Below are 17,688 nucleotides of genomic sequence, written 5' to 3' on the forward strand. Positions count from 1 at the left end.
TGGCAGGAAGCCACCTCCAAGAGGAGCCTGGAAGCAACAGCAGCATCAGGAGCAAGGTGCTGGTACAAAGAGGAAGGGAGAGGGGGATGGGAAGGGAGGTCTCAGGCGGGGAGGGTGACTCACCAGGCTGTGCATGATGCACACACCATCTGGGTTCACCGTGAGTGCCTCCTTGTACAGCTGCTTGGCCTTTTCTAAGTTGCCCTTCACCTCAGCCAGCCGGCCCCGCATGTAGAGCACCGAGTGAGAGGTGGGGAAGAGGCCAGCAGCCTCCTGGATACAGAAGCCGGCTTCCTTGAGGTGTCTCTGCTCCATGAACAGCTCAGCTGTGAAAACAGAGGGGGCGAGGGAAGTGTGAGCAGTAGCAGGGCAAAGGCAGCGGGGGCCCCAGGCTGCATCCCTGAGCCACACTGTAGGGCTACCTGAGCCACAGAAACTGGGGATCAAGGGCTTTCACTAGCCCACTTTAGAACCTGTGGAACTGTGGCAGGAGGGAGTAACTGGTGGAGCAGGGTTTGTGTTAGGCTGTCTGGGAATGGTGTGGCCCAGGCTTGGATGCTTGCTTCCGTGTCTTGACACTTGTCTACTGCATCTGTTCATTGCTTCTCTGGTCTCGCGGTCTCCAAGCAGATTAACGGATGGGTTTACTAGGCCCTGGCATGCTCAGGGTGAGGTGGGAGTGTGCTTGGAGCCCAAGAGGGAGTGAAGTACTGGGAAAGATGAAGGCAGAGAGCTCTGGGGCCTCTGATAAGGCGCACAAAGCCAAAGTATAAATCAGGTGGTAACAGGGATATGGCCACCAGCAGCATTTAAGGAGGCCAACTGGCCTCCCCTCCCAACACAGCCTCACTCTGAAGCTGACCGACACACACACACACACACACACACACACACACACACACACACACACACACACACCCCTTTTGGCAGTATCAGATTCTCCCAAGATGCAGATCTATGGGGAAAGGTGCAGTTTCTCCCATCTCCAGGCAACCCACAGAAGTGCGCATTTCAGCCCCACACTGCACAGGCGCTCTCGCCCACCACAGACACTTTTAGAAATGCTGCTTGCTGGCCCACTCTGCCTTTCTCTCCAATCAGCCCCCAGAGCTCGGGTGCCCCCTCCCGGAGCTGGGGCCCATGCGGAAGTCACAGAAGGGTGGCGACACAGATGGGGGGCGCGGGAGGCCAGCAGAGCCTGGCTTGCGGCTCTGCCAAGAGCTTTTCCTAGCACGGGCTGAACGCTGAGGAGGTTACGCCAGTTCAGAGCTTGTCTGGGGTGGGGAAGGTAACAGACATTTCCAATGGAAACTCCCAGAAAGAGGTGGACACACTTCACTGAGGCATCCCTCTGCCTGTCAGGAAGGAAGCCCAGGGAAGGCCTTGGCTGAAGGACACGGCAGCAGGGGCTTCTTAGCAGGAATGCTACCTAAAGTTCACTGTGTAATCCAAGCAGCTTGCCTCATCCCAAAATATCACAGAGAGCTTTTGGATCATGTTCTTCTAATGGTGATTAGAAGCTGAGAAGTTTCTGAGAAAGAAAACCAGAGGAACCAAACTCCCATGCTATGGTCAGAGAGACAGGCAGACATTCAAGGGTCCTACCCTTAGAGGCAGAGTCATACCGGGAGAGGGGGGCTCTGAGCCAGGGCCTCTGAGGGCGGGGCTGGCCAGTGGTCAGTGACGTGGCAGTCTCTCTATCAGGCTTCCTTACCTGCGTTCTTGATGAACTGGCACTGGGGCCTTTGAACAGGCTGTGTTGGTAACTGAGTGCACGATGTGCAACCACCGAACCCTGACTAAATGCCCTGTCCACCCGTGAGGAAGGTTGAGGATGGCCGCCGAGCCACTAAAGCACTTGACAGGCCCAGGACAGTGAAATGACAGGCACCACTGGGTGCTACAGGTCAGCGCCAGGGTGGCCAGGAAGGCATTCTTACAAGAGTCCACCTTTGAGCAGGCAGAGAGAAGGGAAGCCCAGGTTGCAGCCAGGTCCTGCTCTGGCAGAAGCTTGGTGCAGGGTGGACGTCTGCACCACACACATGCCAGCACATGTGGTGTGCTCTGAGGACCCAGGGTCAGGCTCTCAATGCCTGGATCATACTTAGCAGATCCCCACCCCCACCCTGCCTCTGCCAGGATGGGCCCACTTGGCGCTGTCATGGCTCATTAAGCTGTTTACAACTTGCTGCCCTGTCCTCCAAGACCCCAGGAGACTGGTCCCTAGTCCCTGCCCTTGGGTGTTCCTCAGTGTGTTCATATCAACAGATTTCAATTAGAGAGAGTGCTGGGGACCCTGGGGCTTTCTGAGGCCCAGGACCCAGTTGAGAAGCCACACACACAAGGAACACTCCCTGTCTGCTCTCCAATGGGTCTCATCAGCCAGGTGACAAAGAGTCAGAGGCAGGTCTCCTAAGGGCTCTGGCCATGCTGTGAACAGCCCCTCACACACAGGTCCAGCCTCCTAGGCAAGGAGTGAGTTGAAAACAGCCAGTCAGGTTCTGGGGGCTTCTGTGCACCACGTTTCAGAAGCGCAGTGTAGCCAGCAGGTGCCCCGGCTACTGCTTGCTGTTTTACCAAACATGGTGTTCTTACCCAGCCAGCCAACCACGGCTGCAGGAACAGCAGCAGCAGCCTGGTGGCATGATGCCCATCGCTCCCTGGATCCTCTTCCTCCAGGCCTGGCTACCAGGCCCACCAGGCCCACACCCATGTGTGCCCTTGGCTGCAGTTAGATTAGTGCTCAGTGCTATCGGTTGCCTTTGTCTGGAGGCAACTAGCAAAGCCTGGCTCTTGCTGAGTGTTGAAGCTTATCCCTGTCCCAGCTCCTTTCCTCTCTGGTCTCCTCCCTGCCCACTTCTAGATCTCCTCCTCAGTCTGTGTCTGATTTTCTTCCCTGTGGCTCGCAGGTTCCCTCACTACCCTGCTCCCTCCCCTCTGTGCTCTCTCTCTCTCTCTCTCTCTCTCTCTCTCTCTCTCTCTCTCTCTCTCTCTCTCTCTCTCTCTCTCTCTCTCCACAGGGTATGAGTAGAAAACATCTGCTCCCTGGAGCTTTGCAAGAGCCGCTTTTATTCTTCTTCTTGGAGACATCCAGGTTTAACCCTGTGCCCAGAGCCCTGCCACTCCTGCCAGAACCAGGGCTCTAGGCCACAGGCTGCAGGCTAAGTTCATTTTCACAGTCTTGTGCAACAGGGAGGGTCTTGTCCTCAGGCTGGCCCTACGCTGAGAAGCAGGGGGTGCCTTCCAGGACCTCGGAGAAGGAGGCGGGGGAGCTGTGCAGGGCTTGGGGGACAGGAGATAAATGGATTAGCTCTAAAACTGCAGTCCTCAACCCATGAGCTCCAAGATTACAGTTAGAAAACAGCAATGAGGGCTGGAGAGATGGCTCAGAGGTTAAGAGCACTGACTGCTCTTCCAGAGGTCCTGAGTTCAATTCCCAGCAACCACATGGTGGCTCACAACCATCTGTAATGTGATCTGGTGCCCTCTTCTGGCCTGTGTGTGTACATGCAGCCAGAGCACTGTATACATAATAATAAATAAATCTTAAAAAAAAAAAAAAGAAAGAAAACAGCAATGAAATATTTTAATGGTTGGGGCTTACACAACATGAAGACCTGCATTAAAGGGTTGCATGGTTGAGAACCACTGCTCTAAAAGGAACCTTCCCTGGCTGGCCTTGGCCGCTAAAGTGAGGGCAGTCTTGTCATCTCAGAGGAGGTAAGCATGGCTCCCCGTATGGATGCTTACAACAGAGGTAGGGAGAACAGGAAATGCGGAGTAGGAGAGAGAAAGGTCACAGGGTTACAGAGAACCTCCAAAGAAGAGCTAGCCCCTCCAGCACTGAGTCTCAGAGAGCATGGCAGGGGCGGGGAAGTCAGGGTGGGAGAAGGTGGGGGGTTAGGGGTGCAGGGCCCATGGGTCCTGATTGTAGCAGGAGGGAGGGGGAAAATGCTAGAGCAAGGGAGGAAGTCCAAGGCGTGGAGGGGCAAGCAGGTTGGGAGCCTGGCAGAGTGCCAAGGAAGGCAGGCAAAGAATGAAGAATAAAGGGGTGTGTAGAGGCAGGAAAGCATGGGAATGCCAGCTGCTTTTGCGGCCCCTTTCCAGCCTGTGCTCTCAGGGCGGGGCCCCTCCTAAGAGTCAATTCAGACACACACACCCGGGGTGCTCCAGCGCTGGGCAAGTCTCTGCGTCCCTGTCCATATGCCTCACTTTGGTACGCTGTAAGCTCACAGAGATTGAGAAGAAGGTATGGTGTGTGTGTGTGTGTGTGTGTGTGTGTGTGTGTGTGTGTGTGTGTGTTTCTCGCAAGGACCTCTCCACAAGGAAGATTCTGGACCACCCCTGGGTCTGGTAGCAGCATTGCCATTCTCACAGACCCACCGCCCAGGAAGCAAGATATCTACTGACAGCTTCAGTGCAAACTCTTCCTGAGCTTGGGACTTGAGGGAGAACAAAGAGAAAGCCCGGGAGAGCAAGGACATGACTTCCCTGCCAGAGTTGTTTCACAGTGGGACTTATTGACCAGACTGGGCTTCAATTTATCCCTAGCCAAACGTAGGGGATTAGCTCATTCAGAAGTGATGAAGGGCCCTTTTCTTAATTTTTATTTTTTATTTTTTGGTTTTTCGAGACAGGGTTTCTCTGTGTAGCCTTGGCCATCCTGGACTCACTTTGTAGACCAGGCTGGCCTCGAACTCACAGCGATCTGCCTGCCTCTGCCTCCCGAGTGCTGGGATTAAAGGCATGCGCCACCATGCCCGGCTGAAGGGCCCTTTTCTTTCCGGTACATTTATAGCATCTTTCAGGATCATTAGCATTAGTGTTGGGGGTGGGGTGAGGTTGGGGGCACGCTGATCACTACATGCTTAGCCTTGGTCGTGGGGCAGTTTGGGGAGAAGTCATAGCCTTGGTGACCTGGTCCTGGCAGCTTTTCCTCCAACAGGTACTCGGTAGATGCTGGTGAAGATGGCAGCCAGGGGACAGAGGATACAAATGGGTCCCAACATGCTCATAATAATGGGACACATTCTCTCACTCCCTTCTTGGCTATGAAAGCTGTACACCGCTCTATTTCCTGCTTCTTCTGGAAGGACAGATCTCATGCATAGGTAAAGCATAGGGACATGCAGAGTTAACGCCAGAGCCCTTTGCAGTTGGGGCAGTCAGCCAATGAAGGCCCAGCATGAGTCATGGTATGAGGCGCTGTGTGCAAATCCTGCGGTACGCCCTTGCGGGAAGAGGGACATGTTTATCTTGTGCCTCAGAATATGGATGTTGCAAGGGGCCACTGAGGACCACATAGAGCAATACTCTAGAGATGCAGGGCATTTCCTGAGGCCATCGCGTCTGGATTGTGAAATACGCCTCTCCCTTGTATAAAACACCACGGTTTTGGATCTGTAACCACGCATCCCGGTATAAATCCAAGACACATCAGTAAAACACAAGGCCTAGGGGCCATGGGTGCAGTTCTTGGGGCTGGTGCCTACCCCAGGGTGGGTGTAGTTTTCTGCCTCAGGCTGCTGTGCCTGTTGGAGGCTGGAGTGGCACCACAGCTCTCCAAAGTGACCAGAAGCATCTGTTTATCAAATGTTTATATGTCCTTTAGCATTCATTTCCTGACTGTGCAGCCAACTCCCAGCTCCCCAAGCATCCTGAGGAACCCTGAGATGCTAAGTGGGGCAATGTTTGCATTATTACAGTGCTGTCATGTTTAGGCTTTCTGTAAAGCTTGGTCCAATCCCCCATCCCACATTCAGAGTCCAGGACAAGAAAAGTGGTGTAGGCTACATACTAATGTCTCCATATGTGAAAAGCATACCACGAGCAAGCTTGGGTTCTCATTAATGAGCATCCTAACTCTGACTTGTCAAGACCACCTATCCAGGGAGCTGACTATCTACTGTCTATTGATTTCTACTTTCCACTTCCTCCTTGGGGCACATCCCACCCCTGTGAGAACAAGGAGGAAGGTGAGACTAACCTAGAGGAAACAGTACCCCGGGGCTCAGTCTGCAGCAGTTTTGGACCAAAGGCAGGGCAGCCTGGTACAAGTTCAGGTCTCTCATCTTCCTCTAGTCTGCCAAAGATATTTTATTCTACTGGTCATCCTTAGCCCTGGTTTTGTTTTCTCTGTTACCCATCATCTCACAGCCAGTTGCCAAACACTTTCCAGTGAGTTATTCCTTGGCATTTCAGAGGCAAGCATGCAGTCTGTGGGTGCTTTACAGCCTCCGGGCCACCATGACCCCAAAAGACGGCTACAGAAGCCATGCACTATCTGTGGAGTGAGCCACTTCAGACCAGCACTAGCCAGTTGTCGGCCTGCACAGGACTCCAGCCAGGGCTTCCAGGAAACCTATCTCTCTGGTACTCATTTGCCTGTGGGAACAGCGCTGGCTGGTGATCAAACGTATGTCACCTGGATGACAGTATGGCCTTTTTTTTTAAACCCACACAACCTCTCCTGAAGAAGGAAACGACAGAGACAGGCAGGTGGGTGGCTTTGTTCTTCTGAATTTGTCTCTCCACCCTGAAGATCCTGGGGCACCAGGACAAGACCCCCATATCTGGGTTCTGAGAGCAAACCTTCTCTGAGGTTAGGATGGGGGAGCGTGAAGAGGGGAGGGAAGAAAGAGAGTTGGAAAACAGCTAGAACTATAGAACTCAAGAGTATAAGCCTACCCGGAGGTGGTGGCTCAAGCCTTTAATACCAGCACTCGGGAGGCAGAGGCAGGTGGATCTCTGTGAGTTCGAGGCCAGCCTGGTCTACAAAGGCAGTCCAGGACAGCCGAGGCTACAGAGAGAAACCCTGTAAGCTTCATCAGAAATCCCCACCTCTCCACCTTCATCCTCAACGACAGAGCAAGGCTCCAGGGGGGCATCTGGTGGCTTCGGCCACGCAGATGAGCGTCTCTAATGGACTCCCCAGCAGGATCAGGTGGGGACACTCACCAGCCTGGAGCCAGATCTGTTCCAGGGTAGTCCACAGCTGCATTGGGCCCTGCTTTAGGACTGAGGTTGTTATGGTTAGCTCCGACATGGCCTCCTCCAGCCTCGAGGCTGCGATAGATGACGCCCGTCGAGAGCCTGCACAGCAAGAGGGCACAGGGTTGAGCGGAAGTCAGGATGCGCCACATGCTGCTGGCCTAGGGGCGATCACTGTCCAGCATCCAGAGCATCCAGGGCAGACCCCCCAAGCCCTGGAGGCCTTCTGTCCCACTTTTCTCCGCAGTTGGGAATGGGAGCTTTTTAAGGGGCAATTTGGTAAAAATCGCACTGAGAAGTTATCCCCAGGGAAAATGATCACACACGTAGCAGAGATGCACATTTGACTCCTGACTTTAATATGGGAGACAGAAAGTTACCACAATGTTCAACAGGAAGGGCTGATTAAAAATAAGTGGAGGTAGAAGGCTCCGGAGACATTACAACTGCATGCTCATGCAGTCCTGGACATACAGGTGTGCACATTCTGCCGACAAATGCAGAACAGCTCGGCACAGAACATTCATTAAAACAACTAAATATGGCCCGGGCATGGTGGTACACACCTTTAATCCCAGCACTCGGGAGGCAGAAGCAGGCAGATCACTGTGAGTTTGAGGCCAGCCTGGTCTATAAAGTGAGTCTAGGACAGCCATGACTACACAGAGAAACCTTGTCTCAAAAAAAAAGAGAAAAACACAACTAAATACAGATGGCGTGCCAAGAATTCCAAAGCGCCTTCCGTCAGGTGGGAAGTTGAGGGATGATTTCTTCTTTCTCTTTCTGCCATTTCTGTTTCTTATATATTAAGACCCCACCCATTGGAAGCCGTGAAGCCTTGGACAATAGCTCACGGCTAACCAGTGCCTTCAGAGAACCCCTCCTGCTGTGCTCGTGGCTGCCGTGGGCCCTGCCAGGGATATATAAGCTGCTGACATTTAAAGTTCCCAAGCAGGTGAAACACGAGCACTTTCTCTTCCTCAGAGGCAATAAAGGCTCCAATAAACTCAGGGCAAACCGCAGATGACATCAGTTTACAGACAAGAACATGTCTGGATGCAATTCTCTCTTTAACTGCTCGCCCCGCACCATGCTGTGCCTGGGGCACGGTGGTTCCCCCAGCAGCTGCGCACCCTTGCACTGTGTCTTTGGGGTCAAGTGTGGGGGTTGGGTAGTGCAGTCCACTCCACCTCTCCAACAGCAAAGGACAGCGTGACTCACATCCCGGAAGTGGGGGATAAAAGTGCAGTTTCTCCCAGTCCGGCTCCACTCACACTTACGCTCTGTGACTCATTTCTCTTGTGCCTTGGAGGAACGGGTTCTGCTTGAAGCAGGCCCTTGGCTTAAAGGTGTATGTTTGTAATTGCTGAACTCACTTGAATTTCATGAGCCTTGCTCTTCCAGTCAAGAGTCAAAGCTTGGGCTTCGGACTGAACCGAGCTCAGCCCAGTCCTTTCTGCTTGGCCCTCAAGTCAGACACTGGGAAGGTTCTGACCTCTGCGTTTGGTCTAAGGGGCAGGCAGTCTGTGCCCAGAACAGCCTTCTGGCCCATTCTCCTCCCTCTTCACTGTGCCTAGGAGGTAGAGACTTTCTTCTACTGCCCCATCTGTGGGCCAACTGGGCAGCCCCATCCAGAGCCAAGACCACTCCTGATCTTACCAGAGTCTGCGTCATGGGCATCTGGCAGAGTCAGGTGAATGCCATTCTGCTTCTTCACTGTGAGGCCTTCGAAGCTGCCATCCCTTTCCAGGCCCCTGGAAGGCAAAGGCAGGCGAGATGGGCATCTTGGCAGCGAGCGTGAGAACCCCATCTCAGTGGCTTCTGAAGCTGAGCTCAGGGGAACCAAGCCAGAACGGCAGGGAAGGCTGGAGATGTGCAGGAGGACTCACAGACAGTCCAGCATGGGTCCCGTACCACTCAGGTGGACATGGACACCCTCCATAGTGTCCATGCCCTCTCTGAAGGTAAGACCCCTACCTCCAGGCACAGGGACTGTTCAGGCTGGCTCCTAAGGACAGCCTGGTGGAAGGTCCAGTTGCTACCTTCTGCAACAGGGTCCTCAGACTGTCGGGTACCCTTCCCCCAAAGGAGCTCGGACTAGAAAGGATGTGAGAGGCAGATGCTGTTACACTCTTGGCCAACCCCTTCCCACTGTCAAGGGAGCCAGTGGTACCCAGCAAGGGCTGGGGAAACTCAGGGGAGCCACTATAGAAAGGGTGGCCAGGGCGGGGGGGTCTTCCCTTTGGAGGTATATAACATGTTGGCTCCACAGGAGATGGTACCACAGTCCAGGGTATCTTTGTTGTCCTAACGCTGGTTCACATTGACCTGGACTTGGCTTGTAGGTGCTCAGTCATTTTAGGTGAGGTCCAAAGGAAACCCTCTGTCCAAACACAGCAGGTCAGGGATGGTTCCCTTCCTTTGCCACTGAGGTGGTTTGAATAAGAACGGTCCCCATACATTCATATATTTGAAATGCTAGTCACCAGGGAGTGGCACTATTTGAAAAGATTAGAAGGGTTAGCAGGTGTGGCCCCTTGATCAAGGAAGTGTGTCGAGGGAACTGGGCTTAATCTCTGTCTCTGTGTCTCCATCCTCCCCACCCCCCCACCGCCCCGCACTCTTTTTGCTTGTGGATGAGGAGGTAGCTCGGGCACTTCTTCAGCACCATGCCTTCCTACCTGTCTGTCGCCATGCTCCCTACCATGCTGATAATGGGTTAAGCCTCTGAAACTGCAAAGAAGCCCTCGAATAAATGCTTTCTCTTAGAGACTTGCCTTGGTCATGGTGTCTCCGCACAGCAACAGAACAGCGGCTAAGGCTTTTTTCCCCCTAATTCTGGGAGGCACCTGAGTGGAGAGCCAATGAGCCAGGGACATGAGACTAAACTGATGTCCTACTGCTTCTTACCTATGTGACTTCTCTCAAGGGCCTCTTCCTCTGACTGACACCTGACAGGAGCCGGCTTTACTGCTCACTCCCATCCAGGCACCCATCATACATTTCTCTTTTCCCATGAGAGATCCTCTCTAAAGCATAGAACCAGCCCATCTTGGGGGACTGTGCTGCATGCACGTAAGGCTAACAAACACGCAGCATGTTACTTTGAAGAACCACGTGCCAGTCGGGGAGACGTGTCAAGCTGAGTAAGTCATCAAGACTCTTGTGTGGTGGCTGGGCAGCCGTGGCTTCCTGAGGGAGGGGCTGGGGGTGATGCGAACACGAGCCCAGCGGTGTGGTTTGGGCAGAACCCAGGGCTGTTGGGTAGGAGTGGGGCAGGCTGGCTAGGTCAGGTGGGTAGAACGAAACTCAGGCTGTGGATTGTGGTCTTAGTTTATGATTGCCCCAAATTAGATTTTTTACAAGCACCGGATTACAATTTACAGGTCTAGGTTTCAAAGAAAAACCCTTTCTGTCTCCTGAGCCCCACCAGCCTCTTTGTGGTGACTTGGGACATCAGGGCAAGCTCAACTGTCCCTGTTCCTGGGAGAACATCTGGCAGCTGCACAGCCGCTCTGAGTCAATGCTACTGCTCTGTGGGGCCTTGTCTAGACCGGCCATTTGTGCAGGCCACCCACCAGCCAGCCAGAAGCAGCAGGCTCCAGAGCGACTCCTGTGCAAACGGAGCCAGGCTGCGTACCTGTTCCAGCTGCTGCAGCCAGAAGGGCTGAAAAGCACAGCCCCCTATGTCAAAGCATGGGCCTTGGGCTCACAGTGCTCATTCTCCCGCTGTGAAAACTCCATCACCCATGGCTTTCTGGAAGCGTCCACCCTCTAGTCTTGTCCTGCTCTGGAATCTCTTAGGCCCAGTGGCCTGCAAAGGGAGGGCTGCCTCCGTCTGAAGCCTTTCACTCCATCCTTATTTCCCTGGGTCTCCTCAGACTGCACTACAGGTAAGGGTTCCCAAGGCAGCAGTTCTCACCCTGTGGGTCATGATTCCTTTACCTTTCACTGGAGTTGCCTAAGACCATTGGAAAACACAGAACTTTACACTATGCTTCATAACAGTAGGAAATTACAGTTATGGAGTAGCAACAAAAATACCTTTATGGTTGGGGGGGTGGTCACCACAACATGGGGAACTGTATTAAAGGGTCACAGCATTACGAAGGTTGAGACCCACTGCTTTGAGGAGTACTGAGGCCTTCTAGGTTCCCAGAGCCCCTGCTCCTTGGCCTGGAACTCAGGAGGTCTGGGTTCAAGTCCCAGCACTGTCACTTAATAGGCAAATGACTGGCACACTAGATAAAGGCTCTGTTTGTTTGTTTGTTTGTTTGAGACAGGGTTTCTCTGTGTAATCTTGGCTGTCCTGGACTCGCTTTGTAGACCAGGCTGGCCTCGAACTCACAGCGATCCACCTGCCTCGGCCTCCCGAGTGCTGGGATTAAAGGCGTGCGCCACCACGCCCAGCTAGATAAAGGCTCTGAGCCGCAGACTGATGCTGAGGAAGATGTAAGTGGCTGGTGTATCGCAAAAAGCAAGAAGCGCAGAACCTCAGGTGCTTGCTCAGTGACAGTTCCCCCACTGTCTTACCTGAGCTCAGTCTTCTAACCTGGTCTCTATGTGAGTTCTAGAAGCCTGCTAGGGGGACTCAAACTGAACTGTGGCTATATAAAGCCCTGAACACTGAGTCCCACCAGGCACGGTTTGTAGGTACTGTGGCAACTTCCACCTGCCAATGCCGGGGCAACCCAAGGGGCAATGACAGCCACTTACCCCAGCTGAGAGAAGTTGTACAGGGCCTGCCAGAGTCGCAGCATCTGCCTGCAGGTTACCAGGGCTTCCTCTGGGCCTTTTAGCACCTGCTCCAGTTTCACTTTGGTGAACATCAGGCTGCAGGGAAGGAGAGTCCCAGTCAGCAGCCCAGACGGGGCCTTCCTACAAGGTAGGGCTGCGGTGGGGTGCTGCATGCCAGCTGCATGCCAGCCCCAGCCCGCAGAAGGCACACGCATCACATGCTAGCTTTCGTTCTGTGTGCTTCAGCGTCTCCTCATCTTTATAGCCCAATGAGGTATCTTTCAGCATTTGCCGGTGCCAGTTCTGCTCGCCCTACCACCTACAGTTTCTCTCCCACCTCTTACAGCAGTCATTTCTTGCCCAGGCCCTGCCTGGTGTGCGTGGCCCCTTTTACAGGCTCAGTTAGGCAACACTTTGAATCCTGCTAACACACGGCCAACATTTATCCTTCTGTGTCCCACAAGGCACACGATCAAGCCTCAGTAAGAGCCACGATTGGAAAGCAGCCTTTTATTTTGTCTCATGTGTACGTGTCTTGCCTTGCATGCCTGTCTGTGCCACATTCCTACAGTCAGAAGGCAGCTTTGAACCACTACCCTGGCCACATCAGTGAAGGTCAAACATTTAAGCCAGATCATAAGCAGTCTTGTTCACTAAGGACCCGGGAGAGCCGGAAGCCCAGCTGTGTCATGTGTTAGCCTTCCCCTTGTTAGGGAGGTCTACTGTGCCGGAAGACGGGGCCAGGCAGCACGGAAGTATCATGGCAGGTGTGCCAGTGTTCTGGGATCAGCACACTGGCAATGCACTACATACTAGCTACCTGGTGGATGGCTGAGCCTTGGCGACCCACACAAGGCTACACAGCCTAGTTCTCAGAGAGGTTGGCAAGCAGTGAGAGGCTTTGATCCCCTGCACTGCTGCTGAGAGAATCAGCGTGACCATTAGACTTGACAACTGCGGCCACACAGGCCTGCTCCTGGGAAGATGAGCTGTGCCGTGAGCCCTACTTGAGGCACCGAGGTTGCAGCCTGAGCCAGGGAGACCCAGCCTTACTTTTCTCTGCACGGAGCCCTCTATCTCCTTCCCCTGGGCTTTTCACAGTTCTTTTTAGACTGACTTCCTTAGCAGAGAATAACGAAGAAAGTGGGATTTACACTAGTAAATTCTGGGTTCTAGGCACACATTCCCCCCCCCCCCCTTCTTCAAAAATGCCTTTTTGTGCTGCTGCATATAGCAGCTGCCCTCTTCCTTCCTGTTAACCTGGAGTTACTTATTTTTCACAGGCTTTCTCTCTCACAAAGTAGCAAGGAATGATTTTGAACCTCAGGCCGTCCCACCTCTGCCTACCAAGTACTGTGACTACAGGTGTGTGTGTATTTATGTGTGCCACGCCCTCATGAACAAAAACTTCCCAAGAGGCTGCATCTGGCTGTGAGCAAACAGCCCTGAAAGGAACCTGCCTGGCTGATGAGAGTCTCAAAACTGTGGGGAGGCTGGAATGTTGCAGGTCCAGAGGCCACTTATCTGATCTTAGAATCTAAGTTGTGGCCACCGTTCCTTGCCCACATCTATGCTGGAACTAGCATCTTGTGACAGTAGATAAAGAACTTTTTAGAATCTATTGATTTAGCAGGAGACTCGCTCCTACCAATCTAAAAGCTAAGAATTTCATCAGGCAGCATCTTAGACCATCCGAAGGGCTTTCCCCATCTCAGTGTGCCTACCTCTCTGATGAACTGGCCAGTGCATTTGAAACTTGTTCTCATTTATGACTTCCTCTGTCCTGTAAAACTATAAAAAACTTAAAAAAAAAATGGCTTCCATGATGGACCATGGAGCTGTGGGTAGCCTAAATTTGGGCTCTGGAAACATGGTCACACAATATGGCTCCAGAATGAATCCTTATTCCTGTTAAGATGACAGCTGTGGCTTTTATGTCGACGCCCTATTTTGTGTGGTGTTAGGGACCGAACTCAGAACCGCTTACATGCTACAGACGCATACCACCAACTTTTTTGGTTGGTTGGTTGGTTTGGCTTTTGAGAGACAGGCTCTGGCGATGGCTTCCTGGCACACCCAGAACTCTCGATGGAGACTAGGCTTGAAGTCACAGAGATGCCATTTGCCTCTGGGATGACAGGATGCAATGCACCACCAAGCCCAGCTCAGCCTGGACGATAAACCACACTTTCCCCAGCCCTTCTGCAGCTCATGGCCCACCCCGAGGGCAGCAACTGGGCTGAACAGGGCTCAGCCCCGAGGCAGAAGCTGCAAGAGAGAAAGGATGCTGCCCGCTTCTCCTTCCCCAGGTCCCCGCAGAGCCCAACACGCCGGTGTTAGGTGGTGCCTCTGCTTTCTAGACTATGAAGCAGAAGACACAATTTCTGCCTTAAGGTAACAATTAGAGTGCTATAAATGTCAACTTGCCATGAGAATCAAGTGCTGTGGTTTGGGATCTGACGCCAGTGCAAGGGAGGGGGCAGGAAGGGGGCTTTGCTGGAACTGGTGTCTGATGGCAAGCTGGGTAAAGAGAGTTGGGAGTAGGAGTCTGGGAGAGTGAAGGAATGCTGGCTGGGCAGGAAGACAGCAGCTGTTAGAGCAAAGGGTGTTGGGGCATTTCCGTCTGACCAACCTCCCCTAGGTAGCCAGAGCAGTGAAGAAGTTCTAGGGCTGGGCCCATTCCCAGGGCAAACCAGCCCCCAGCTTTCTGGGATTTTCCACAGACAGCCATCTTGGTCAGAGTCCGCTTCCCACGGCTGCCACCGACTCATACCTAAGTCCCTGCATCAGAGCTAGCGTGGGTCCTGGAAGACTGGCCAGAGGTACTGTGTGCCTGAAGAGAGAGAGAGAGAGAGAGAGAGAGAGAGAGAAGAGAGAGAGAGAGAGAGAGAGAGAGAGAGAGGAGAGAGAGAGAGAGAGAGGAGAGAGAGCAGAGAGAGGGAGAGAGAAGAGAGGGAGAGAGAGAGAGGGAGAGAGGGAGGAAGAGAAAGGGAGAGAGAAGAGAGGAGAGAGAGAGAGAGAGAGAGAGAGAGAGAGAGAGAGAGAGAGAGAGAGAGAGAGAGAGAAAGCTGAGCGAGTTGGACAGCCTCCATCAATGCGGGCCAGATCCTCACGGGGGCTGACATTCCACTGACATGCGTGACCTGGAGTGGAATTTCTCAAGCCAGTCACATCCTCTTTAGGTTGAGCAAGAAGAACTCCAATAATCACCCTTGAATGTGAGCCTCCTGCTGAGGGTCCTGAGGAGATGTCCTTGGCTTATGGCTGAGCACTGCCGGAGGACCTCACGAGAGCTTGTCCTACCTGGTGGCCATGCCATCAGACACATCTCTCAGGGCCTCTCAGTTGGGCCCCCTCCCACTCCTGCCCTTCCCCCATAACTGTAGGCTGGTCACTTGGTGTCAACAGCTCCTTGGCACTCTTCCCTGCTTTGCTTCATGGTGTGGCCTCTGCTGAGGCTGTCACATCTGGCTAACTCCTGCACAGATGTCACTCTCCAGCCTCTTCTATACCTCCAGGTGGCTGTATTCACCTCTTCCCAGTGTAAGTCTTCGGTATATCTGGAAGTGACACGGTTGGCCTGTATCACGCCCAGTATCAGACTTAATGGTGGTGACAGGGATCTACAAACAGGATAAACACACTGGACCAGTTCTTCCCACTAAGACATTTGTGTGGAGCCCAGAGAGTGCAGATCCAGGCTCTGCCCAGCTATTCAGACAGAGCCCTTGGTGTGCCATCCTGTCTGGAGTTACAGTCATCTCCTCCTCAGAAGCCCGTGTGTCCAGGAGAGCTTCTGACAGACAGGTACGGCGGATTGAGCAAGTCTGGCTCTCCCCCACCTCCAGGCTCATCACATGCTGCACAGATGAGTCTAAAATGTCCTTAAATAAGTGAATTTAAGAATCCAAGACCCAGGTCCTCCTTCAAGAACCCACTAGGTGACCGTGTGTTCGGCTGGCACTTAATTACATGCTACAGCTCTCTTGCTCAACAGTTTAATAATGAAGATAAGTTCGTATGAAGTATTTTCAGTCAGATACTCAGGGGAAAAGTCTGTGCCCAGTCTTGGTATAGATGGAAGTTCACCATTTATCTTTGTGTCCTGTAACTCACATCCCTCGGCAGCAGGTGTGTCTGGCTTCCTAGAGGCACTTAGCGGATGTGCTTGGCATGGGGGGGTCTGGCCACTTGACTTCTTATAGCTACCGTGTGGGAGGGACTCACAACACCAGGCAGGCACCTCACAGGCCAATTCCATTCCAAACTGCTCACAAAGGAGGTCTTAGAGGCTCCAAGGAGGAGCCACAAGCCTTAGGTGTGCTCTGTGTGTGTTCTAGGTGTGACATGCAGGTGTCTGGCTGGCTTTCTGACTGGGGGGGGAGGGGGGGGGTAAGAAGTCTTCACCTCTGGGGTCAGAGGCAAAAGAGTGTAACAGGAACATGTCTGTAGGACTGGAATACCAAAACCAGCCTGGCCCTGACAAAAGCTATCCCAGAAGAGGGAGGGTCAACTGTGATCACGTTGTCCTTAAACTGCACCATGAACACTGGCCCGGGAGACAGACACCTGAACCAAAGTCCTGCCTCTGTTGAAACATGTCACACATTCCATACCTGTAAAATAGGAGGGAAATCACCTACTCACATACTCCCCATAAGGCTGGACCCCGGTGAGCTACAAGCAGCAGCTGAGAAGCCCTGGGGAAGCTCACAGGCTGTCTGCAGCCTGGCCTGCCTGTCCGCAGCCTGGCCTGCCTGATGTTCAGGGCAGGCCTCCTGCCTTGAAGCAGAGATTCTATCAGACCCAGAAGAACACATTCCTAGGCCTGTTGCCTCTGCAGGCTCTAGAAAGAGCCTGAGGTTGCTGGCCTGTCGTCCAGCAGACTGCAGCCCCTGTGAGAGCACGCTCTTTGGCTGTAACAACCCTCTTGCAAGCGCTTGGTCCTGGCAGGGAGCTGAGTGCAGACAGAAGGCCGCTGTCCAGGAGCTCAGGCCTCTTGAGTATGTCCCAGGTGCATCTTAACTGTTCGCCTCGTGTACAAGGTAAGGGACTCACTCTGGCCTTGGCTTAGTTCCTGTCAAACTCGAGGGGGATACTTTCTCTCCATCCTGTTTTGTGTTCTCTACAAGAACGGCAGCCTCTTCAGGGTCTCTGTACCAGCAAGGCAGAGGCAGCCATAGCACTAGGCTGCCCAGTGCTTGTGAGCGGTTCCTCTTGAGAACTGTTATTTGTTATTCTCAGACCCGTCCTCCTGGCAGGCTGGGGTCTGTCTAGGCGCTTGTCTTCTAGTGCCTTTCCTTCATATTCAACAAACCAACCTGAGCCAAAGCACAGAATGGAGGAAGGCATCTGCCACGGAAGAGTTCCTCAAGGCCTAGAAAGCTGCGGGTGTCCCCAGGGCCAGAGCAACTGGAAGGAAGCAGAGCTTCAGCAACGCTTCCAGAACGTTCCATTCTTCCTGGCCCCACTGGTCCTTGCTGTGCTTTTGAGGTCCTGGGAGGCTTTTCTTGCTCTCCCTGGCTCCTCGAAGGATGGCGGCAGGTGTGGCAAGCATACAGAAGGGGACATTATCTGTCTAAAGGACAGTAATTAGTAATTCTAGCTGATGGCCTGCTGTGCTGTTTTAATGAAGAGTTCTATTTTTATAGCAAACATATAATTGAGTGAAAAAGCAGGCTATTCTCTGAGTAAGGCGGCCACACTGTGATAAAGTGCAACTCCTCAGGCCAGAGCCTGTGTAACAGTGTGGAATCCACGTGAAGGCTTCCCCGTCTCCCCCAACGCGGCATCAGAGAGCTGAGCCAACTCCTATGGCTCAGGCATTGTGGCTTCTAGCCATGGGGGCCTGGGCTAAGACACCTGAGCTCCTCATCTGTAAAATGCAAATGGCAACAGTCGCTGTCACTCCTGGGGCTGCTGGGAGAACAGGAATGGATGCAGGCATGGGGACGGGCCAGC

The 17,688-nt window shown here is 53.2% G+C and overlaps 1 protein-coding gene across 4 annotated transcripts in view; it reads right to left on the reverse strand.

Moving 5' to 3' along the window:
• The window catches only part of Ttc7a (tetratricopeptide repeat domain 7A), a 103,665-nt gene that overhangs the window by 11,626 nt on the left and 74,351 nt on the right, over window positions 1–17,688 (reverse strand). For all 4 annotated transcript variants that reach the window (XM_051158844.1, XM_051158757.1, XM_051158673.1 and 1 more), the window contains 4 exons: window positions 11,707–11,823; window positions 8,650–8,744; window positions 6,958–7,092; window positions 124–326 (listed from right to left, as the gene is read on the reverse strand). In XM_051158844.1, coding sequence (XP_051014801.1) covers window positions 124–326; window positions 6,958–7,092; window positions 8,650–8,744; window positions 11,707–11,823 — 550 coding nt within the window. The remainder of the gene's footprint in view (window positions 1–123; window positions 327–6,957; window positions 7,093–8,649; window positions 8,745–11,706; window positions 11,824–17,688) is intronic.

The sequence above is a fragment of the Acomys russatus genome, chromosome 1 (assembly GCF_903995435.1).
Source record: "Acomys russatus chromosome 1, mAcoRus1.1, whole genome shotgun sequence".
NCBI lineage: Eukaryota > Metazoa > Chordata > Mammalia > Rodentia > Muridae > Acomys > Acomys russatus.